The 22,328-nt window shown below is 55.1% G+C and overlaps 2 protein-coding genes across 7 annotated transcripts in view; one reads left to right on the forward strand and one right to left on the reverse strand.

Moving 5' to 3' along the window:
- Window positions 1-2: 2 nt before the first annotated feature.
- Window positions 3-3,707, forward strand: LOC125331029 (deoxyribodipyrimidine photo-lyase-like). The gene is made up of 10 exons (XM_048314878.1): window positions 3-64; window positions 323-593; window positions 771-916; window positions 1,036-1,218; window positions 1,382-1,540; window positions 1,866-2,064; window positions 2,154-2,306; window positions 2,557-2,678; window positions 2,787-2,946; window positions 3,121-3,707. The coding sequence occupies exons 2-10, from the start codon at window positions 362-364 to the stop codon at window positions 3,270-3,272; spliced, it is 1,506 nt and encodes a 501-aa protein (XP_048170835.1). The 5' UTR covers window positions 3-64; window positions 323-361; the 3' UTR covers window positions 3,273-3,707.
- Window positions 3,708-4,122: 415 nt separating this feature from the next.
- The window catches only part of RUBCN (rubicon autophagy regulator), a 30,794-nt gene continuing 12,588 nt past the window's right edge, over window positions 4,123-22,328 (reverse strand). For 3 of the 6 annotated variants that reach the window (XM_048314873.1, XM_048314875.1, XM_048314870.1), the window contains exons 3-23: window positions 22,014-22,097; window positions 20,905-21,064; window positions 20,624-20,730; window positions 19,916-20,056; window positions 19,540-19,696; window positions 18,755-19,303; window positions 18,156-18,200; window positions 16,117-16,212; window positions 15,828-15,943; window positions 15,139-15,340; window positions 14,677-14,778; window positions 13,839-13,913; window positions 11,096-11,156; window positions 10,424-10,556; window positions 9,921-10,066; window positions 9,551-9,615; window positions 8,745-8,983; window positions 8,282-8,343; window positions 7,947-8,100; window positions 7,482-7,575; window positions 4,123-6,707 (exon numbers count right to left, since the gene is read on the reverse strand). In XM_048314873.1, coding sequence (XP_048170830.1) covers window positions 6,544-6,707; window positions 7,482-7,575; window positions 7,947-8,100; window positions 8,282-8,343; window positions 8,745-8,983; window positions 9,551-9,615; window positions 9,921-10,066; window positions 10,424-10,556; window positions 11,096-11,156; window positions 13,839-13,913; window positions 14,677-14,778; window positions 15,139-15,340; window positions 15,828-15,943; window positions 16,117-16,212; window positions 18,156-18,200; window positions 18,755-19,303; window positions 19,540-19,696; window positions 19,916-20,056; window positions 20,624-20,730; window positions 20,905-21,064; window positions 22,014-22,097 — 2,952 coding nt within the window. In that variant the 3' untranslated portion in view covers window positions 4,123-6,543. The remainder of the gene's footprint in view (window positions 6,708-7,481; window positions 7,576-7,946; window positions 8,101-8,281; window positions 8,344-8,744; window positions 8,984-9,550; window positions 9,616-9,920; window positions 10,067-10,423; window positions 10,557-11,095; window positions 11,157-13,838; window positions 13,914-14,676; window positions 14,779-15,138; window positions 15,341-15,827; window positions 15,944-16,116; window positions 16,213-18,155; window positions 18,201-18,754; window positions 19,304-19,539; window positions 19,697-19,915; window positions 20,057-20,623; window positions 20,731-20,904; window positions 21,065-22,013; window positions 22,098-22,328) is intronic. The other 3 variants (XM_048314872.1, XM_048314869.1, XM_048314871.1) reach the window with 3 other exon arrangements.

Raw genomic sequence — 22,328 nt, forward strand, 5'->3', positions numbered from 1 at the left:
CCTGGACACGTCCTTCGCACACGCCCACGGCTTGTGTAACACTCGAGGGCCGCGTGGCTGCCAGGTAGGGACTGGCATCGGCATCGGCGTCTGGTTCGGGGTCGGGGTCGGGGTCGGGGTCGGGATCGGGATCGGGGTCGGGATCGGGATCGGGGTCGGGACCAGGAGCGGATCGGGCCGGGGACCGGAACACCGTTATCCCCCGCTTCCCGAGGACCAGGATGGGCAGGGGACCAGCATCCCCCGGGCTCTGGGGGCGGTCCGGGGTCCGGGATTCGCAAGGAAGCGCGGGAGCTCAGTCCGGCCTGGTTTCCTCTCGCAGCGGCCGCACGCAACCACGCTGCTCCGGGCGGTGCTGAGGATGCGGCGGGGACAAGGGAAGCGAAAGGCCGAGGTCACGGAGGTGCCACCTGTGTCTCGGAGGAGGACGGAGGAAGAGGAGGCGATACAGGAGGCCCGTCGGAAGGCGGCCCTGTCCGTTCGAGAGTTCAAGTACAACAAAAAGCGGGTTCGCCTTGTCTCACAGGGCTCGGACCTAAAGGATGATGCTCGGTGCATCCTTTACTGGATGTGCCGGGATCAGCGAGTGCAAGGTGCGAACCAGCTGGTGGAAGGGGCTCCCATGCGTGGTAAAAGCGCTGGTTCCCTCCTTCGGTAACTTTGGAGCTGGCCCCACTCTCTACAGGGAGGTGTGGGGGGAAACTTCCTGTGAAACTCCATCCCATCAGTGAAGCACTCTCCTGACGCCACCCTGTGTACTTTTCCCCCAGATAACTGGGCTTTCCTCTACGCCCAGCGCCTGGCCCTCAAACAGGAGCTGCCTCTGCATGTCTGCTTCTGCCTGGTGCCCAGATTCCTGGAGGCCACCATCCGCCACTACAGGTTCATGCTGAGGGGCCTGCAGGAGGTGGCGGAGGTACGGCCAGGGGATGTCCACGCTGGGTGAGACAGGGCTCCTGGGGAAGTGGGAGATGGTGGTGGGGTGGGGTCTCTAGAGCCATGAACTGTCCCACAGCCATTTCCTTGTCACTGCAGGAGTGTGCAGAGTTGAACATCTCCTTCCACTTGCTGCTGGGCTATGCCAAGGATGTGCTGCCCACGTTTGTGGTGGAGCATGGTGTGGGTGGGCTGGTGACAGACTTCAGTCCCCTCCGCCTGCCCCGGCAGTGGGTGGAGGACGTCAGGGAACGGTTGCCGGAGGATGTGCCATTTGCACAGGTGGGTGTCAGCACTCTGGGAATGGAGCACTCTGGCTGGTGAGATGTGGGACAAACTTGTCTCCTGTGTCTTGCGAACTGGAGTGACCTGAGCAGAGAGCATGTGTGTCATGTCATCAGGACTGTTTGCTTCTCACGCCCTTCTCCATGGCTTTGCTTCCCAGGTTGATGCCCACAACATCGTGCCCTGCTGGGTCGCCTCCCCCAAGCAGGAGTACAGCGCCAGGACCATCCGGGGCAAGATCCATGCTCAGCTACCTGAGTTCCTCACTGAATTTCCCCCTGTTGTTCGTCACCCACATTCCCCCTCCTGCCCAGCAGAGGTACCAGCACGAGACACTCCAAACCCATCCACGGGCTGGTCCCAGAGTGTTTCACAGATATTTTTTGATCCTGGGAGGGGTTGGCAGGGAATAAGGACAGTGACCTGCCTGAGGTCACACACAGATGGTGTGGAGATGAGGATGCCCTGGGGAGAGGGAGGTTCGCACCTCATTCATCAGGTTCCCACATCTCTGCCATGCAGAGGGCTAGTTAAGAGGAGGAGGCTGGCATGGGCTGGGGACTTGCTGGTTGGAGACATAACACTCAGGGCAGCCCTCACTGAAGAGATTCTGCAGATGCACTCACTGTTTGGTCGCCGCCCAGCCCATCGATTGGGAGGCCTGTTATTCCAGCTTGCAGGTGGACCACACCGTGAAGGAGGTGGAGTGGGCAACCCCTGGCACAGCTGCAGGACTGGCTGTGCTGAAGTCCTTCATTGCAGAGCGGCTGAAATTCTTCAGCACCCACAGGAATGATCCCAACAAGGCGGCTCTCAGCAACCTGTCCCCGTGGCTTCACTTTGGTGAGTGTCCCAGGCTTCCCACTCTGCAGCAGGCCTGAGCATTGTGGCTTAGACCAGCAGCCTGATTTGCTGCTTCTCCATGTCCCCAGGCCAAGTTTCCACCCAGCGAGCCATCCTGGAGGTGCAGAAGCACCGGCGCATGTACAAGGACTCAGTGGATGCATTTGTGGAGGAGGCTGTGGTGCGGCGGGAGCTGGCTGAAAACTTCTGCTACTACAATGAGAACTACGACACCGTGCAGGGTAACATCTTGGGTCACGTGGGCCATGCTGGGTACCCAGCTGGTCACTCCAACTTGGCAATCCCATTTCTCCTAGAAGGGCTGTGGGGGCACTAATGTCCCATCATTTGGTCCCTTCTGGAGGTAGGACAGCAGCTGGCGAGTGCCCTCTTCAAGACTGGTGCCTCTAGGGCACAGTGCCCTCAGTAGCCCCATTCTCAGGACCCTACGGAGCAGGTTGCTCAGTGTTGCTCTTCATCTCTTGCTCACAGGTGCCTATGACTGGGCGCAAACCACCCTGAAGCTCCATGCCAAAGACAAGAGGCCTTATCTCTACAGTCTGCAGGAGCTGGAGCAGGGGACCACACATGACCCACTCTGGAATGCTGCCCAGGTACTGCCCTCCATCTTCCCCACAAAATGCTGAGCTTTTTTCTGAGGGGTAGAGGGGTAGAGGTGACCTACCACGGACTGACCCTTATGGCTGTCCCTATCCCCACAGCTGCAAATGGTCCAGGAGGGCAAGATGCACGGCTTCCTGCGGATGTACTGGGCCAAGAAGATCCTGGAGTGGACGCGTTCCCCTGAGGAGGCCCTGCAGTTTGCCATCTACCTCAATGACCGCTACGAGCTGGACGGGAGGGACCCCAATGGATACGTAGGCAAGCTGCAGGATGGGGGCATGGGGTGGGAGGCCTTAGCTGTGATGGCCAAGGCTGCAGTGGGTGCTCTCTGCAGGCAACTCCAGCGCATCCTGGTTTGCACCCACATGCCACTTGCTCTCTGGGTGCCTCCGAGCAAGGGAAGAGCTGACGCTTTGTCTCTGTGCCCAGCAGGCTGCCTGTGGTCCATCTGTGGCATTCACGACCAGGGCTGGGCGGAGCGGGCCATCTTTGGGAAGATTCGCTACATGAACTACGCCGGCTGCAAGCGCAAGTTCGACGTGGACCAGTTTGAGCGTCGCTATGCCCCCACACACTCCCAGTGACCCTCTCTGCTGGGGCACGTTGTGCCTTTGCCAAGCTGCCAGCTTGCAGTGATCACCCAGGGCAGGGATCACCCCGGGATGCTGAAGGGCTCCCTGCAGCAGCAGCAAGCTCCAAGGTTTTGCAAGTCTTTGCCATCAGCTGGTGCTCGAGTTGCCACACTGGGGCAGCTGCTGGAGCCCTCCTGCTGCCACAGGTTTGCTGGCAGCTGTGAGAGCCCATCTTCAGCATGCCTGTGCCTGCCAGAAGCCTTTGTTACGACCACTGTCCTCAGGAGTAGCCCAGATCGCCATTGCTGCTGGTAACCACAGCTGAGATTTGGGCTGAGCAAGGTGTTTTTAGGAAAAAGCCCCCAGGAAGAGGCTCTTCGTGAAGCCAGTGCTGGGGCTGTCAGACCCATCTTTCAACAGTTGTTTTAAAGTTTACAGCTTCTATCACCTGCATTGATGGTGTTTATGGGGACATGCACAACACTGCTGTGAAGGGAGAGCTGGGCGGCGGGGAATGGGGATGCAAGCACTGACAGAGCAGCCAAGGCCAGGCCCATGGGCCCCTCTGACAGCAGCCAAAGCAGGCTCTGGAAGGGAACAGGCATTACAGAGAGCCCCTTGTTCAGTGGCTTGTACCTCCTGCCCTGAGTCCAGTGGGCAGTTTGCAGGCGGAGGCCACAAACCAGATTAATTAGTCACGGTGTAGTGACAGTAACCCTCTCCCAGTGACTGCATCACCAGCTGCACAAGCTGTCCCTTCCATTGTTCCTTGCCATCAGCAGCACTCCCTGCCTACCCCATCACCTCCAGGTGGGATACACACCATTACCCCACCTGAAACAATGTCACAACACAACCAGACTCCTTATTAACTTAGTTTATTGAGGACGGCATTTTAATTGCTGCGCTGTGCAATAATAATCCCGTTGTGACAGCTCCAGTTGACGGCCAGGGCAGCCCCCAGCTCTCCCTCCCAAAGAGCTTCCCTGTCTTGGCCAGTTCCAGTGTTAGTTGTAGCGGTCAGTGCTGGGCAGCAGTGTCAGTGCTGGGCACAATCTTGCCCTGGAGACCTTCGCCAGGTTTGCGAGTCCTGCTGCTTCCACACACAGTCCATGGCGGAGGGTGGAAACCATAACAAGCCAGAATTCCTTCCCTCTTCTCTAAAAGTACTCAGTGCTTTGAGAAAGGGATCTGGGCAGCCTCTCAGCTGCTGTCCCATGACATTAAAGTGCTTCTAACAAAATAGGGTGGATGGAGGTGTGCTGCTGAGGCAACTCCAGGGAACGGGTTCCCAGGTCCGAGCAGCAACAGGAGGGCTTGGCTTGGGCTTGGGGACAGGCAAGACCAAGGCAGACCAACATCTGGTAGCCCCAGGGCTTGCAGAGAGAGTGAGCAGAAGAGCAGCTGCTCTGGGGGAAAAGAAGCAGAAGCAAGACACAAGGCAGCAAAAACCCTGGGGGAGCAAGTGGGGAGCTGAACCCTGCTTCCAGGACTTTGTCAGGACGCTGCAGGCAGGGGAGAGATGCTGCTGTGCGGCAGCTTGGCCCCCAGCTGCAAGGCTTGCAGCCACCCTCCCTGAGCAAGCCCTGCGGCCACCTCTCCTGGCCCCTGCCTCTTCCCCTCTCCCCAGCCCTGCTGCCCCCACAGGGAGAGCCCATGAGGGGTCACATCCCAGCCTCAAATCAGGACATGTCCTGAAAGAGCCACTGCCCTTTGAAGCCTCCTGCCAGTGCATTGCTCTCTGGTCCCTCAACACCCTCTGCACGTACACAGGCCACACCATCCTTCCTAACACCCCACATCCCACCCATGCTGAGGTGGTGCTGGCTGGGTATGCCATGGCTAAAACATCCCCCCACGATGCAGAGGCACCTCCTTAACTGGGCACAGAGCTCACCTTGTCCCACTGGGTCTGACCCTGACCCTGCAGAGCTGTCACTCATGGCAGGTGGCTCTACATCAGCGAGGAACCAGACCTTGGCAGCACCCCAGTGCCAAACCGCTCTCCTCCTGGGTATCCCCACTGCAAGCAGGCTGCCTGACCATCTCACCACAGCACAGCTGGGAAGCTTCAAGGCTTTGCCTGGCTCAGGGACCCCTCCTCTCCCAAGGGAAGCAGGAGATCTGCTGGGAGAGGGGACCAGTTCCATCCAGGGGTGAAGAACTAGGAGCAGGACAGCCCTGGCGATTTATACTGGTGAATCCCAAGCAGATCACATACCCCCTAAGGAGGCATTTCAAGCAGCACCTCCTTGAGAGGGAACACACAGTTAAAAATACAAACAACCACATTAAAAAAAATAAAACCAAATCCAGCAGATTAAAAAAAAAAACAACCTAAAACAACAAACAGACAGAGGCTTGGGGATGCAGCTGGAGGCATGAGCCTTCACCTGCATCCCAACAGGTCTCGGGCAGAAAGGCAGCTCCACACAAGGCAGGTCCTGGTGTCACAAGAGTGAGGTCCCATGTCATCCTTAGAGGAGGACATGTCTCCCTGGTAGGACAGACTGGCAGCATGAGAAGGAAGTAGGGTCAGAAGCCTCACCGTATCCCATGGAGGCAGATTTCTGTGGAGCCATGGGGATCTGCCTGCCAAAAGTCCATCAGCACATCCACTTGTGCAGCTGCTCCAGCGGCAGTGTCCCTCTGCAGCACAGGGAAATCTGGCATTTTCATCATTGCCACCTCCTCTGCTCTGACTCTGGAGTGAGAGCAACTGCTCTCCAGCAGTGTCCCACAGCACATTTGAGAAAGGGAGCTGTTAAATGTACAACCAACCCCAAACCCCCACCCTCCCTCCATGCACACAACCCTCAGCAGCAGAATGGAGGATCAGAGGACTGAGACCTGATTCCCTCCTCCAAGGAGCAGATGTGACCAGAGCTTCCTAGTATACAGCTGATGAGCAGGAAGTGCTGACCCTGCAGGGGACCCTGCTCGGCTCAGAGCAGGGCACAGAGATGGACAGCACAGCCCTGTCTAGTCCAGCATGAACAACTGCTCGGAAAAGATCCCTGTTCTGCCTGCAGGACAGGCAGGAGCAGCTGCCTCCCCCCAAGCAAAGGCATCAGGGAGTGGGAGCACCTGGAGCAGATCCACATGATGGAATATGTTCCTTTCCCAGCCCAGCACTACTGCATGAGGGAAAAGAGATCCCTTCAAGACAGTGCTCCAAGCCTCCCAACAGTCCCTCCTCATCCTCAGTCTGTGTGGTTCAGTCTCTGGTGATGAAGGCCACGCACATAAATAAACCCATGATCTGCTCCTTTGCTGCACATGCTCATGTGGCTGCCACTGCCTCCGGCTGCTCCAGCTCATCCTCGTAGTCCGAGATGTAGGACTCCATGCTCTGCTTGGCCATCAGCTCTCTCCGGGCTTGGAGACGCTCGCACCGGGGACAGCGGGCGGATTTGAAGCAGGATTTGTGGTAGCAGGCTTTGCACTCTGTGAGGGAGAGCATGGCTGAGCACTGGTGCAGGCTGACAGACTGCCTGACACTCCACACCCCAGGTCCCTGCACTAGCTTACGAAGCTTTGGAAGCACAGGAGGGAGGTTTTCTGCTCCACACAAGGTCCCTCCCCAGACTTCCTTGATACTCCAAGGAAATAATGACTTTGCCCCAAGTTTTCTCTGGCACTGCACCTGCCAAAGCAAGGCTTGCATGTAGTCAGGAGCCATTTTAAGCCAGTTCAGAGGCTGGTCCCAAGATGCAGGACCAAGCTCTACTCAGCCATTAATACTGGGCATTATCGAGGATGTCTCCTGAAGGGGCCTAGGGATTTCTTAGCATGCAGGAAGGACACAGAGATAAAGCCTTCAGGCTCTCTCTGTTCTGCAAGGTCAGCTCCAGCCATCCAAGCAGGGGCAGGGGAGCTGTGTGCAGGCTGCAGCCTGTCCTGTAAGCACAGCAGCAGGGAAGCCAGGGCTCCCAGACACCTGCTCACTGCAATCACAGCCCAACTGCCCGCTGCTGGCAGGGCAGGCAGCACACAGCGTGGTCAGGAGGGGACCTACATGCTTCCCCACGCCAGCAAACACTGTTACAATGCTGATCTACTGCTGTGAGAGTATGTTGCAGACACAGGCCATGCACAAGTGCACTTAGTCTGGCTGGTTAAGGCTCTCTACCTCTTGCTAGCACAAATGCCACTCAAACTGGAAGCAGACCTTGGTGGCCCCAGGGTCTGCCCCCTCCCTGCTGCTCCCCAGTATCTCACCTTCACATGTCTTGCACTTGTTGAGCTCAAAGGGGAAGATGATGTCATCCTCATTCTGGCAGAACTCACAGATGAAGCCTTTGGCTTGGCACAGCTGGAAGGAGAAAAGATGAGGAAAAGGCAGCTAAATGCTCACCTCCCTGGCAAGTTAAGGCAGAAGGTAGAGTAAAGCAGGACAGCAGGACGTGGTGCCCTGCTCTAACCATGTGGGACAGCCCTTCCCCAGCATGGAGCACAGGAAGGCTGAATCAACCTGTGTCACGGGTGGGGGAGAGCCAAAATGGAGTAGCAAATATCCCTTTTGTGCTAGGTAGGAGCTCTATGAAGCAGGCAGGAAGAGTTAGCACTGAATCAGTTAATCTGGTGGCTGCCTGGCACACCAAAGCCTCCCCATCAGTTATCTTTGCAGCAAAGCCTGCTCCCAAGGCTGCAGAGCCATGCAAGAGGCAGGAGAGGAGGCCTTACCATGCACTTGTCAATGTGCAGGCTGCCTGCCTTCAGGAGCTCTGTCAGGTGAGGCATCAGGTCCCCTTTCTTGATGGCACTGAAGTCACTCAGTGAGTAGAGGTGCAAATCCTCTGTCAAATGGCCAGGCACTGTGTCAAAGGAGTCCAGGAGGCTGCAAGGACAGAGAAACCAGAGCTCAGAGCAAAGTGACTCCACTAAGACCCCTCTCTCCACTCCTTATGCTTTCTCTCCCCCTCCACTCCCCTCTCTCCCCACAATGCACAGGCTGCACAGATTCCCAATGCAAACTGCCAGGGGACAGAACCAGGACAGCAAAACAGCCTAGGACTCACTCTTTAGCTAGCCGGCACGTCTTGAACATGTTCTTCATGTGGAAAAGCTGGATTCTCAGCAGCTGCAGAGGAAGGGGGGACAAAGAATGAGTAAACAGAGCACAGTCCTCAGTCAAGCAGGTTTGCCCCATTCCCTGTGCTGCTGAAATAACTGCTGCTCCTCAGCTGCTGCTCTCCTGTTTCCAAGGTGTTTACATCACACAGGGCAAGGCAAGCACAACCGTCATCCTGTGCTCCAGGAGATAAATTGAAGCCCAGCTGGATACCAGCCACAAATTCCTTTTGACATTCCTATGCCACTGAAGAAATAAGAAGACGTGGAATGGAAACACATACTGATGAGGTTTTAAGCCTCCAAAACTGAAGTATCTGCTTCTCCCCAGCTTCCCTGAAATACGGTTTACAGTTGGCAGCCACCCAGCTCATCCAAACCCCACTCAGGAAGGCACAGAAAGGGTCTTACCCGCACTTGGTTGAGAGCCTTCACTTTCTGGTAGAGGGCAGGATTGATAGCCTGCACGTTGAAGAGTGGGTCACTCCAGATCTTGCTCAGCAGGTCTTTGGAGAAGTTGCTCACGTAGTACTTGCTGAAGTCCCACTTGCGCAGGATGCGGCTGGGGATGACGGTCTGGGCGTTCTCGTGGCAGCACTGGCAGAAATACTTGCCCAGGTACTCACAGTACCGCAGCCGCTTGATGTAATCTGGCCAAACCCAGGCAGACAGGCAGGTCAGCCCAGGCACGGGCTCTGCACAGCCACATGCTGCACTCCCCTCTGCACAGCCACATGCTGCACTCCCAATGCTGCTCAGCATTTCCAACAAGCAAGGAACTCTGCCTTGCTGCCATCTCCTCCAGCCCAGAGTGTTCAACACTCGGGTCTGCAAGCACTCTCTGGCTGCAAAAGCCTTCAGGACCAACAGTCCAGTCTCATGCAGCCACATCTACCTACATATTCAGGGAAGAGCTCTGCAGCTACAGAACCTGCTGGGAGCTTGAGGACCCAACACAGGACTTTGCGTTACAAGAGTCAAGATCTGAAATGCCCTCCAAAGGACAGGCTGGCTGCTCTTTGCCTCCACCAGCTCTGTGACCTTCTGGAAGAGGAGACTCCTCTGTGGATGATGCACACCAATGTGCAGGCAGAGCTGGCGAAGGCAGTGCAGCACTGCCCCAGTGACCTTGTGCTGAGCTCTACCACCCCCCACTCACTCAGCATCTTCCCACTTGTTTGCACTCTCCAGTTACAGGTCAGGCTCCCAGCACTCACCAGGATCAGTCCGGATGCCACAACCTGCACACCGGTAATTCTGCTTGGCCACAGCCACCTTCCTCCTGCCCAGAGATAGAAGACAACATGCATGACCCAGCCCTGATGGTACCTGGCACCAGAAGATGGGTATTGGAAGGCCTGGAAGGTTTATGTGGACAACACATCCAAGGCAAAAAGCCCTTCTGTGTCCTGGCACTAATCCCAGGCACTGGCTCCATCTCACCATCTCACAGTGGTGACCACTGTGGATTTACCAGTCTGAGAGCGGGGAAACCCCAGCAACCAGAGGATAAGCAACCTCGGTGTTTATGGAAAAGGGATGGAGAGGGCAGATCCCCTGAGAGCCCCCAGCCACACGGGTCCTTACGCTGGGGCTGGGTGAACATTGAAGATGATCTGCGGTCGTGGCGGGGCCCACTCCAGGTTTCCGCGCACCCGAATCCTCAGCTTGTAGATGTCGGCGTGTTCTCCATCATCAGGAGAGATAGGCAGAGAGTCAGGGATGGGCAGGAGCTGGGAGAGGCAGGCAAGAGGGTCAGATCCCTATCTTGTACTGCAAAGGCAGTGCACCTGGCTGGACTGCCAGAAACCTGCAACTGCAGCCCTCTGGAAAACTGCCAGGCACCGAGTTGCTCCTCCAGCTGAATTGGGGGATGAAGAATGGCTGTCTTCAGGGATTTGGACACTGCTGTGGGAGGCTGCAGTGGCACAACCCTGATTGGATGCATTCATCTCCAAAGCCCAGACAAACCCGCTCCTCCAGCTCCACAAAGGGAGCACTGGGACAAGCAAAGCCCCCTCAGCAGTGGCCTGAAGCCAGGAGTTCAGGGAAGATCAAATGCAATCACTGACATGAACTCACAGCCTTACCTTCTGCGGGGCGTCATGCTCAGGGACCAGCCACTCCAATTCAGAGGCAGCTGGGAGCTGCATGCCCTCAAACTGCTTCAGCAGGCCCATGGCCACAGCCTCTGCCGAGTTTGAATTGAGGAAGGAGTGGGATCTAGACAGCAAAGGAATTGTTAGTACTGGATCTCACCGCTGCACCCTCCTTGCAGCCCCATGCCAGTCCCAGCTCAAGCTGAAGATCTTCTCTTCAACTCTGGTACCATAATTCTGCACTGCTACACAGGCTTAAAATTAATACACGTGATTGATTTCTGTCTTTGCAGCTGCCCCCAAGCAAAGCTGGCTAATGGCACCACAACAACTGTTCAGAAAGGTGAGCAAAACTTGAATCACTTAGCAAAACCTGTGCCTGTTTGCAGGGGAAGCTGCAAAGTGACAGCCAGTGCCTGTGTAAGCCAGAAAAAACTGCTCTCCCAATGTGAACCTACCCAAGCAGCTGCCAACCATTGACACAGCTTTGTATTTTACCACATGAGCAGAGGGATCCCCACAGAGGGAGGGAGGGAAGGCAGGAGGGAGAGAGGGAGGGATATCTACTCCAGTGCAAAACAGCAACTGATGCACATGGAAGAGCAGAGCTGAGGAAAGAGAATGTGGTACCCAAGATGTGTCACCATGAGGTTGAAGACGTACATGGAGTCCGAGGAGAGAAAGGACTTCCTGCTGGAGTCTGGGTTCTTCTTGATGTCTGCATCTGAAATCACAAACAGACAAGGTGGAACAGATGGGACAGGGCAGGGGGATACACTCATTTCAAACCAAAGCTTCAAGGTAAAACTCATCAAGCTATTCAAAAGCATGTGAACTACAGCATCAACTTCTACCAGTGGCACTGAGCAGTAAGGAGGGGTGCAGTCTAATCAGTCAGCTGTTGGAATTACAAGGGAAAGGCATGGTGGGATGCTGTGAACAGCCAGCCTGAGGTTTGGGGAAGACAAGTGGCTGCTGGTACAGGTCACACATCAAGTCCTAGCAGTGACAGGGCCTGAAACAGAACACACACAGGAGGGCAGGACTGCAAGGCTAGCAAGAAGGTTTAGTAGCTCTCTACACACAGTATAGATGCTGGAAGGGATTAGCAATGGGATGCAGAGCCCTTCTCTCTACTTGACTGCAACCTCTAAGATCAGACACTGGCCAAGCCACAGCTTGTCAGCTGACTGCACAGCCAGGGCTGGCAGCCTGTGCCCAGCACTGCCCAGACACATCAGCATCCCTGCAGAGAAAGGGCCAGCAGCCATGAGGCCAGCCCTCTGCAGAGGTCACAGACTCATCTCCTGAGGAGGGAAGGGTCCAAGATAAGGTGCAGGACATTGGAGTCGTGCTCCCTCCACTCCTCCATCAGCTCCCAAAGAGTCCTGGGCTGCCCTGCAGCTCCAGTAGCAGGCAATACCCAGAGGTACCTTTTACACTCATCTTTTTTTCACTCCAGCAGGTTAAACCCTAACTGGGAATCCATCTCAACAGTAGAAGACCCCTGTGTCAGGACACTTGCAGTTGTACAATGCAGACAAAAATAGACAGAAACCCTGCTTCATGGTAGATAAGGCTCCCAGAAAAGGGAAGAGGGCATGCAAGGTGAAGGTACTACAGGTCAGGACAGAAGAGTGGCCAAAGCCAAAACCTTCATCCCAGCAGGTCTCCTGTTTTGTACCTCTGGGGAGCTCTAGGAATGGTCTGCAGTGACCACACCGCCCCCACAAAAAAGCCTGTAGCTTCCCCTGCCCCAGTGCCTGGCATGGGGAGGCACAGCTCAGGGTCCCTGCTCCTATTCCCCAAGCAGGCTGACTAACACAAATCTGCAGAGAGCCCATATGATCCCAGCGAGGCATCAACTGCACACTGAGGCCAAGGGAATCACAGCTTGTGAGCCAAAGCAGTCACAGGCTGAGCAAGGAGTGTCCCCCTGCCCCGAGCTTTCCTACAGAGAGCAGGACTGCCCTAGCAACAAAGAGAGTAAGTCCTGCAAATTTACAGACTCACACTACTGGAATTCAGCTTGGATGCTTGACCTTCACTGTTTGACATCCATTGCTAAAACAGGCACCCGAAAGCATCCTAATGTTAAGGAATCCACGTATCTAGGTCATGCAAACTGAATTCTAGCTGCAGAAAACAAGGAATTCAGGCAAACAGCCTCACAACCTTGTAGGACACCAGTCAGACACACCTGCCATGCTCCGGTGCCTTCTGCTCTGCGCAGGAAGGTCTCGCATGGTCCTAGACTATGACAAACATGAGCAAACGGGAGGGCACACGCAGCACAGAGTGGGCCAGGTGCTATGGGAAGGCAGAGCCAGCACACTCAGGCACTGACATGGCCTCAGGGATGGCAGAGGGAGCCAGATCTGACCCTAGGCTTCCACAGGAGCTAGCACTGGGACACCGCTCATTTCCTAACATTAACAGCAAACACTCCCAAATCATCATTAGCTGCCCAAAACATCTCTGCCAATGCTATCACCAGGTGGGATAGCCCCCAGATGGCTTGTGAACAGCCCCCAAATCTAAGGACATCACCCCACACCCCAGTGCCAGCTTCAGCCAGGATCACAGCCTGGTCTGTGAACCCAACAGGGCTGACAGAAAAGATCTGAGCACCAGCAAATCCAGCAGGAGCAACATGCTGGTGCTGAACACCAGACAGGAGAGAGCAGCAGCAGCCCAGCAGGCTGTTCCCTTGCTAAAGAAAACAGAGAGCACATGAAGGTTATTTCAACACGGCCAGCAGACCAGAAGGATTAACTAGTACTACTGTAAACAATAAAAACACTAAGCTGCATGTGATCTCAGTGCTTAGGGCCTCCAGCATGAACAAACTGCCAATGCCCTGTCTGATCTCACTACTTCTCCCTCCAGAACTTCTTTCTGGAAGGATTCCACTACAAGTCAAGTCTGAGCAGAACAGGAAGGGCTGGCTGTGGTTCAGATCAAAGCTATGGCATGCCAGCTCTGCCAAGTCAAGTAGGATAATGCTCCCTAAGGCACTTGGGATGGAGACCTGGTCCCACATCATAGAGGACTCTGCTCTCATTTAACCCAGGCTCAGCCTTCAACACCTACAGAGCTTCACTGCCCTGTGAAGTCCTACCCCAGGCAAGACAGGTCTTGACCACAGCAGGCACTTTTGATACATCCAAAATACTGCATGGCAAAATGCCCTGGGGGGGTGGAGCCCACAGCAGAATTCCTCTGCCTCTGCTCTACTCCATCCTGCCACATCATCCTGCCACAGCTTTTCTTGCTGACATCTGGATGGTACTGGAACTAATTCCCAGTTCTGAAACCAGGCAGCTTTCAGAGAAGTGTGCCCGTGCACACACACACACACCTTGCACACACACGCGCGCGTGCCCGGGGGAGCACTGCAGGGTACCTGAGAACAAGGAAGCCATTGACACTGAGAGGCCGTTCTTGGACATTTGAATCAGGTTAGATCCATCGTTACCATCTGTATGACACGGTGATGACAAAACAGTTGACTTCAGTGCTTCAGCCAGGCCAGAGAGAAACGGCATAAAACAAGAGCAGCACTCACACGAGGAGAGCCCAGAACTGAATTCACACACTCCTCCATGGGCTACAAAACTGAGCCCAAAACCTCACCCTCATGGACTGAAAGGAGGGGTTGCTGTCAATAGTCAGGAGACAAGAAGACTGGACAACTCCATCTTCTTTTTAAAGTAAGAGAGATGGAGGTACTATTGTCATCCACCTCAGGATGAACAAGGCTCTGAAGGAAATGAACACCCAGGGACTCAGGCTGGTCTCCTGTGGGTGATAAGCTCAGCCACCCAAGCTGCCAGGAGCAGAGACTAGAGGTATTGCAGGTCAGGATGTGACCAGCACCCACCATTCAAGAGGTAAGTGGCCAGAGCTATGGCTCCTTCTGCCTGGGGAGAAGAAGAGCAGGAGGGCAGCTCTCCCACCTCTCTAGCTGTGACAGCAGCTGTGTGTACCAGGCAATGAAATGGAAACCACCTACCAGCCAGAGGCACAGAACATGACAGGGTTACAGAAGATTCTGAAGGAAAATCATGCCACCACATGAGGGAAACTGATTGTTCTGCTTATACTCAATTCAGCCAGTTGTTTGGGAAAAGCCATCCTGAAGGCCAGAGGTACAGGGTCTTCTTCAGCAGGACTGACCCCAACACAACCACACCAAGAAGTCTGTTTCTATGAAAGAAGCCGACACAGCCATTTCCCCCTACCTCGGATCTCGTACTCTTCCACATCCTCCACAGAGCCAGAGTCAGAGAGCCGCATGGAGCCGTGGGAGCTGAACTGGGACCCGCTGTCTGTCGCTACCAGACCTGGGAGAAAGGCATCACAGCCAGGTCACCAGTGGAAGTGCTCCAAAGGGTCACTGACAGCTATGGGAGAAGGGGATAGCCAGGTACGGCCAGGGAAGGGAGGGATGGAGCTCAAAGATGGAACACACTATGGGTTCAAAATGAAATTACATTCCATAACTCAGTGCCAGCAGTGTTATCAATGGATGGTATCTGTCACATTATGGTCTTCAATAGCAGCAGTTTCACAAATCTTGGCAGCACCTTGGTAGCAATTTAACTGTTTGCAAGGAACGGGCAGGAAGGCAGGCAGCTATAGGACAGGCAATGGACAGAAAACCCACATCCCACTAGCTGATGAGCCCAAAACGCATCACCCACTGTCTGAGCCTATCTCCTGGCAGGTAGGGAACAAGTGCCTGGTGCGGATCTGCTGGCGCCGAATGCGAATCTTTTGTTTAAGCTCCTGGATCTCCTTGTCACTATCCTCCTCCTCCTCCTCCAGCTGCCGGCTCATCATGTTGCATTTCATCAGCTCAATGGCAGCGATCAGGGACTCTGAGATGCTGAAGTGGGCATTCTCCTGCAAGGCAAGAGCAAAAGCATTCAAGGCTATGCCTTGGATGAACTAAGAAGACTTGGTAAAATTTTGTTCCCCACCTATGACAGGAAAGAGCTTATTACTCATGGATGGTGGTGAAAGCCATTAACCTCTGTCAGCCCTGTAAAATATGACTCCTCTATGAGGACCTAGAAAACAAAGCCTTCTTGGGCATCAGAATACTCACAAAACACAACAGGCATCCTACAAAGAGGATGTGCAACACATCTACTCTGGGGGGTCAGCACATGGCCCCGAGAGGCCCTAACATGTTGCAAAGCTGCCACGTATATGATGGATGGGCAGATCCCAGCTACCAGACACCACCGAGGAGCTCAACCTTGGAGTTCGGTGCACAGCTCTACAGCAGGCAATACCATGGCATTATCTTCCCCACGGCAGGAAGTGTCTCTGAACCTGCACCAAGATACATTCTCCAATGCACACAGGCTGCTGCTGCTTCCCTCACCTTCTCCAGGTCTGCACAGCTGCCAAAGTCCTGCTCAGAGAGGTAGCTGATGAGGGACTGCCCTTCTGAAGGTCTCCTGAACATCCCTTCCCCCGAACTCAGGTACTGTCCAGAGTCTAGAATAGGAAGAGACACAGGTATGAGGGAAGGACCTGCTATCTCCATGCCACCAAGCCCTGCCAGCACCCAGCCAGCATCCCACAAGCAGGTGCCAGCAGCTGAGGTCACTGCAGACCATGGAGGAACCTGACCAGGATTGAGTGTCCCTGCTGAGGCTGGCTGTACTCACCATACTCCATGTAGAGGGAGCTGGGTGTGCTCAGTTCACTGCTCTGTGTGGAAGCAGAGACCGGCCCTCTCCCTCCACTTGGATCACCATGGGACTCTGGAAGGGAAGATGACACCAGGCACACCTCAGTAGCTCAGAGGCACCCAGCCACTGCACAGGGTGAAATGAAAGGGGCTCAGCATCACACACACAGGCATGAATGGATGGAAATAAAGAGAGACATCTTCCTGCTCCATGCCACAGCTGAGGGCAAGCCCAGGATGAGACAAAACTAGAAAGGCATTTCAGGCAGGAGAAGGGGAATGACGGAGAGAAGATCATGAGAGCCATGGAACAGTTGAGTCCTGAGCCTTCCTCTGTTTACCCCAGAGCAGAGCTGGGGAACACACCAGGCTCCAGCAAGTACCTCTTGCCAGCCCTTTCTTCCTGATGGAGCATCTCCAAGGGCAGTTATCCCTCAGAACAGAGAACAGGAGACACAGGGAAATGCGAGCAGCCAAAGGATCTGTGGGGGTCCCTGCCCTGCAAAGCAGCCTGGACACCAGAGCAAGGAGGCATCTGAAGGACATGCTCCTGCTCCACTATAAGCCAGGGCTCTCCACACACAGCACTGGAGCCTGGGTGCAGTGCCCAAGGTGACCTACACGGGCTGTGGGCTAGGCTCTGCCCCATGCACACACTGTGGTGCAGCTCCCTGCCAGAGTGAGCCAGTGGAGACTGCCAGGAGCTGGCCTGACTGGGGACCAAGAACATGTGGTGCTCTGCAGAGAGCCATGGCCCCAGGGAACACCTGGATGGAGTGGCTGGGTGACAAAGGACTGCTGAAGGAGACTGAAAACACCCTGGCTGGAGTGGGACAGGAGCACACAGCTCTGGATACAGGGCAGGTGCCAGCTGACATCCTGAGCGTAACAGAAGGGCAACACTGTCCTCTCAACTTCCTGCTCACTTTTGTTCCCAGCTTTGTGCTGTAACTCTGATGTGTCTGGAGGCTCCTGAGCCCACGAATACCAGCCTCTCCCTGTGAAGGCCATGAAGCAGCAGTCACCAGGATGGAGCCTGGGATCAACCCACCCCACAGGCTGGGAGACAAAGGAGACTTGTCAGGGTAGGAGCCTCTCACAGCTACTTACTGCAGCCTGACAGGGTGTCCTGCAGCCACCTCAACACAGAAACCACCTCATGAGGTGGATGCCACATACAACAGAGCCTACTGCTGAAGGGTAAGGCAAGGCAGTGCTCAGCATCATCTGCTGGAGCAGGACACAGGGCTGGACACATCTCTCTGAACACCCATCACCCCCAAGGAGGAGCCTTCCCAGACACAGAGCACCCAGATGTGAGGTCGACAAACCCAGTGCCACTATTCAGTGGATGCAAAACAAAACAGCCCACTTTTTTGAGCTGCTGACTTTTTCTGCATGTGGGGCAAAGGGATGGCAGCACCCCAGCATTTCTGCTCGGGGGAAAAGCCATCCTGAAGGCCAGAGGTACAGGGTCTTCTTCAGCAGGACTGACTGCAACACAACCACACCAAGAAGTCTGAGTGCCCAGTTCTTTGCCCTGAGCCCAAAAGAGCATCCAGGAGTCTCAGCTGTGGGTACATACACTGGAAATCAGCCAACATCAAACCTCCCTGTGCCACAGATCCACAAAATAAAAGGAAAAATGAGATGTTCAAGCCCATGCCTACTTGGCTGCCAACCCTTATTCACCAGGTAAGAGATGGCTGGCTTCCGAGGCAGTGGGTGGAGGGAAGGGCAGGGGATACAGCTCAGAGACTTGGTGGCCAGCACTCCCTAATGCCATGCAGGGGAGCTGGACACACTTCTGGGTCTGGTCCACTGCTTCCACAAACCAAGCTGGGATCTTCAGTCAGGTTGCATGCATAAACCAGACCACACTTCAAAGCATCAGCTGGGACACAGCAAAGAAAGATTTTTCTTTTTGGTTTTCTAAATGAACACTAATGGGTTGATGGCAATCCTGAACTTGATGCAATGATCGCTAATGAAGGGCTGTTATACTGGCTCCCAAACCTGCCACTGGATCTTCTATTATAATGGTGATATCCCTGAGGCCTCCTGGGCAGACAGAGGAGGAAAAGGACAGCGTTAAGGGAGAGAAAACAGAGACAGACTGGTTACTACTCAGCAAGGACCTCCACTTCTCCAGTGAAGGCAGCACCAGAGCAAACTCCCACAAACTGGTTGTCCCCTCACACCCCACTCTCCCCATCCATATGTATTCACTCACTCAAGACCACAGGAGAACCCAGCAGGTTAGCAGTGGGATAACATCTTACCAGCAGGACGAGGCCAGGCCTCAGTCCCATATCCCAGCCAAGCAAGGCCAGTGGGGAAGCAGAACAGCTAATGCCACAGCATTGCTGCCATTTTCTAAGATTTTGGTAAAAGCTTGCAGTACCAGTAACAGTCCACCCCTGGGCATTCTGGGAAGCAAGATGTCATCCCATCATTCCAGTGTGGAGCTGACAAGCTAAGGGAAAAGTCCAATCACTTGCCCACTGTCCCTCTCTCCAACGTGATCAATGGACTCAAGGGGGTGGCCAGCATCAGCCTTCTGGTACCAGGTACTCCCACACCCAAAAGCCATCCCAGAGAAGCTGTCCCATTACCGTGCAACTTTCCGGAAGTCACGTTGGTGTCAGAGTGTGAGCGCACATGGCTCTTCTTGAGGATGCCCTGTGGAGCTGATGACTGTCCCTCCGAGAAGCTGGACCGACGCAACAGGCTCAGGCCCCTGCTGCCACCTCCACTTGCTCCCTGCTCCCCCAGGGATGATACTGAGTCCAGCTTCTGGGAGCTGCTGGAGGAGAAGAGTTTAGAGCTACTGCTCTTGGTGCTGCTGGTGCTGGCGCTGCTGCAAGCCCGGCCCCGGCGTCCCAAGTTGCCAATGGCCAGGTACTCCGGCCCGTCATTAACATCACTCTGTGCATCATCCTGACTCCCTGTCCAGGTATCCTCGCTCTGGCTGGTGGTGCTGGAGCTCATCTCGCTGGCTGGAGAGAAGGGGTCTTTGGGTGAGGGGACGTGGAAGTGGGTGACAGAGCCAGGCTGCTCCAGAGGGGACTTGCCCTCACTGAAGGAGGAGGACCGAGTGGATGGGCAGCGCTCCTGGGGCTGGCTGGAGTTGGAGCTGCCACAGGAACTCACTGGTCTCCTGTCTGGACAGAGGCAGGAGCATGATTTCACACACTCTGGCACGAGGAGACAAGGAGACATATCCTATAGCAATAAGCTTGTGGCTTCACACCAACATGTCCACCCACCACAGGCAAATCCCTCCCTCCCATCATGGGCAGAAGTCTTCCATACCCATCCACCCCAACAAATACACAAACAGATAACTAGGTAAAGTCTTTTCTGGGTCTGCCCTAAGCTCCCCAGCCACCCTTGATACCTGCGAGGCCAGAGGAGACTGGATGTTGGAGGCTGGAAAAGGACCCAAAGCAGCGCTGCTGTGTGCAGGTGGCAGCAGGGACGCATAGGGATGCAGGGAGGACAGTCAGGCTCTGACTCTTGGTCACTGGAGATGGATTGCCACTCTTCCTAGTAAGCTGAAGAGAGGTGGCATCATCAATAAATCAGCATCTATGGGGCTACATGTCAAAAAAGTAGCAACAGAAAGGGATCAACCTGCAAATGCCTGGTCACCAACCACAAACGACGTGGCAGCCCTGGGAACACAACGGTGGTGGGGGGAAAAAACACGGCAGCAAAGAAGGGAAGCAGCTCTTTGTTCACAGCTACAGGACAGATTCCCATTGGGAAATTACCAGGCTCTCAGTGAAATGATCCAGGCAGCCCAGCGCTCCCGGCAGACGGCTCTCATGTCCCTCAGTGCTGCGATCACACATCTCTCTTGTCCCAGCAGAAGGGTCTGATGCGCACAGGGACGGCAGTGACGTGCCGGCCAGCTGAAAGAACACAGCCCCCATTTAATGAAGCCTCATTAATTGCTCTCTTCTGGGGAGCTCTGTGCAAAGAAGGCAGCTGCTGTTTCCCTCCTCTGGAGAGGGGGCAGCTGGTGCAGGGCTGCATAGGGGGTCACTGGCATGATGAGCAGGAGTAGGCACCCAGGTGTCCTGGGGCGTTGCCCATCCCCTCAGAGGGTGACTGTCCCTCATGACCAGGCTGCTCTGCTGGCCCTGAAGCCTGGGACTGTTGGAGAGGGCTTCAAAGGTGCCTCTTACAAGGAACTAGTCCTCAGGTCCTCTACTCAAATCCTTGGTGCAAGCCTGAACCAAAGTGCCCCACTATAGGCTCCACACAGCCATCGTCGCCACCCTGATCCCTGACAGGTCATGCAGGCAGGACAAGGACCAGTTCCCCACTCTCCTCCCCTCTTGGAGCAACTTTTACTAGTTCCAAGTCCAGCCTCTTGTCCAAGGGCTCCAAGTGCCCTGAATGTGACCTTGTGGGAGCAGCCGCAGCCAGTCAGCATTTGGGGAGAGCCAGATGGAAAATCTGGGACCTCAACTCACCATGGAGGTGTCAATCTGAGCCAGAAGCCTGGGGTTGTTCTGCTCAACAGCTTCCAGGCACTGCAGCATGGCCGTGACGTGTGCGTCACTGAGCAGGAAGGCAGTATCTGGGGAGAAAAAAATGCTGCTCAAGGGAGTCTCTCTCACCCACATCGTTTGACACACCAGTTGCTCACATGCAAATCAACTTTTCGGCTGTCCTCCCTCACTCCCACGCAGCTTGGAAATGCCACCAGCTAGATATTTTCCTAGTAAGAAGGAAAAGGCCCACTGCTCTTTACCTGTGTAGAACTTCCTGATGTACTGCCGGTTCCCCAGGAGCGGCCTCAGCTGCGCCGACAGGCAGTGGCACTGCAGGCTGTGCTGCAGCCACAGCTGCGCAATGGCCTGGTCCCCTGGGCCCTCAGGGTCACGCTGGCCGCTCTCCTGCAGGCTGATGAACTGGAAAGGGACGTCAGGCACAGGTTAAGGCAGGCAGAGGCAAGAAGGGGAGTAGGGCTTGTTTCTGCCACATGGCTTTGGTCCCCTTGATAACAGCAGCTTTCCCGTGCCAGTCACCATCAGCAGGAAAGAGGGCATGTCCCAGCAGCTCCCCAGTCACCAAGGAGGCAAAAGCACCAGGCAGGAACAATGCTTCAAAGGTCAGCCAGTGACCAAAGTCCTCTGAGAGCCACCAGCACAACAAATTTCGCTTGCACACTCTCCCACCCATGAGCCTTGCCCCTGACCTGGAGGGACCCCATGCACCCAAATCCAATCTGACCCCGGTGGTGACAGTCATTTTCTAGCTGACACATTAGCTGGGAAAGGCTATGGCAACGCTTGAGCTGCTGCAGCTTGCAGAGCTGGACTGGAGTTACACCCCCATTCCCCCAGCAGCAGGCTGGACAAAGCGACCACCAGTGGCCAGCCCTTTATGCCCATCCACAGCAGGAACATGGATGTCAGCATGGTGCAGCCAAGGACCAAGAGCATCCCCATATACCAGTGGTTGGCACAAGTCAGGAATGGGAGAATAAATGCATGGTGAAGTCACAACCCAGAAATGGCACAGCCCAGACCCTTAGAAATCTGCACAGACACATGAATCATCCCTGCGCACACACAAGCACTGCTTGTGCCAGTTCCCGTGGTGATGCCTGCTGCACCCAGCCCAGCAGAGCTGGAGACTGGCCTGGGAGAAATAAGCAGCCAATTGTCTCAGCCCAAGCCACACTGAGTTCCCAGGACACAGCTTGTACCCAAACACACGGGGCTGTGTCAGCCTCCACAAGCCATGGAGCCACTTTACTCACAGCAGCCCAGGCACCACTGTCCCACGGGTGAGGCTCCAGCCCAGCTGCCCTCTCCCCTCCCACTGGGTACACAAGGCCACCCCACCAGAACCCACCTTCTCCAGGTGATGAGCAGAGCCCGGACTCAGCCAGCGAATGTCCTTCACAAACTGCCAGTAATCCTTCTGTCTGCAGCACACCTGCCCAGGACAGGCACAGTTAGGTACCACCTCCCAAGTGCCAGTTAAATGAGTACATCCCCGTTAGTCCCTTGCTGCCATGAGAGGACATGCTGTTTGCCTCTGCTTTATTCAGACAGTGAGGGGTTTCCCGTTAGAGAGGAACTGCAGCAGAGTTGCTGTTTTCCTCTCCACCCTATTGGTTGTAAACACAGACCCAAAAAGTATCTCTTCACCAAAAAGCTGATTATT

The sequence above is a fragment of the Corvus hawaiiensis genome, chromosome 10, assembly GCF_020740725.1.
Source record: "Corvus hawaiiensis isolate bCorHaw1 chromosome 10, bCorHaw1.pri.cur, whole genome shotgun sequence".
NCBI lineage: Eukaryota > Metazoa > Chordata > Aves > Passeriformes > Corvidae > Corvus > Corvus hawaiiensis.

Coding starts and splice junctions, on each gene's coding strand:
- LOC125331029 (XM_048314878.1), top strand. CDS start 362: ATGCGGCGGGGACAAGGGAAGCGAAAGGCCGAGGTCACGGAGGTGCCA. Junction 917..1,035: donor GCCTGCAGGAGGTGGCGGAG/GTACGGCCAGGG, acceptor TTGTCACTGCAG/GAGTGTGCAGAGTTGAACAT. Junction 2,947..3,120: donor GGACCCCAATGGATACGTAG/GCAAGCTGCAGG, acceptor TGTGCCCAGCAG/GCTGCCTGTGGTCCATCTGT.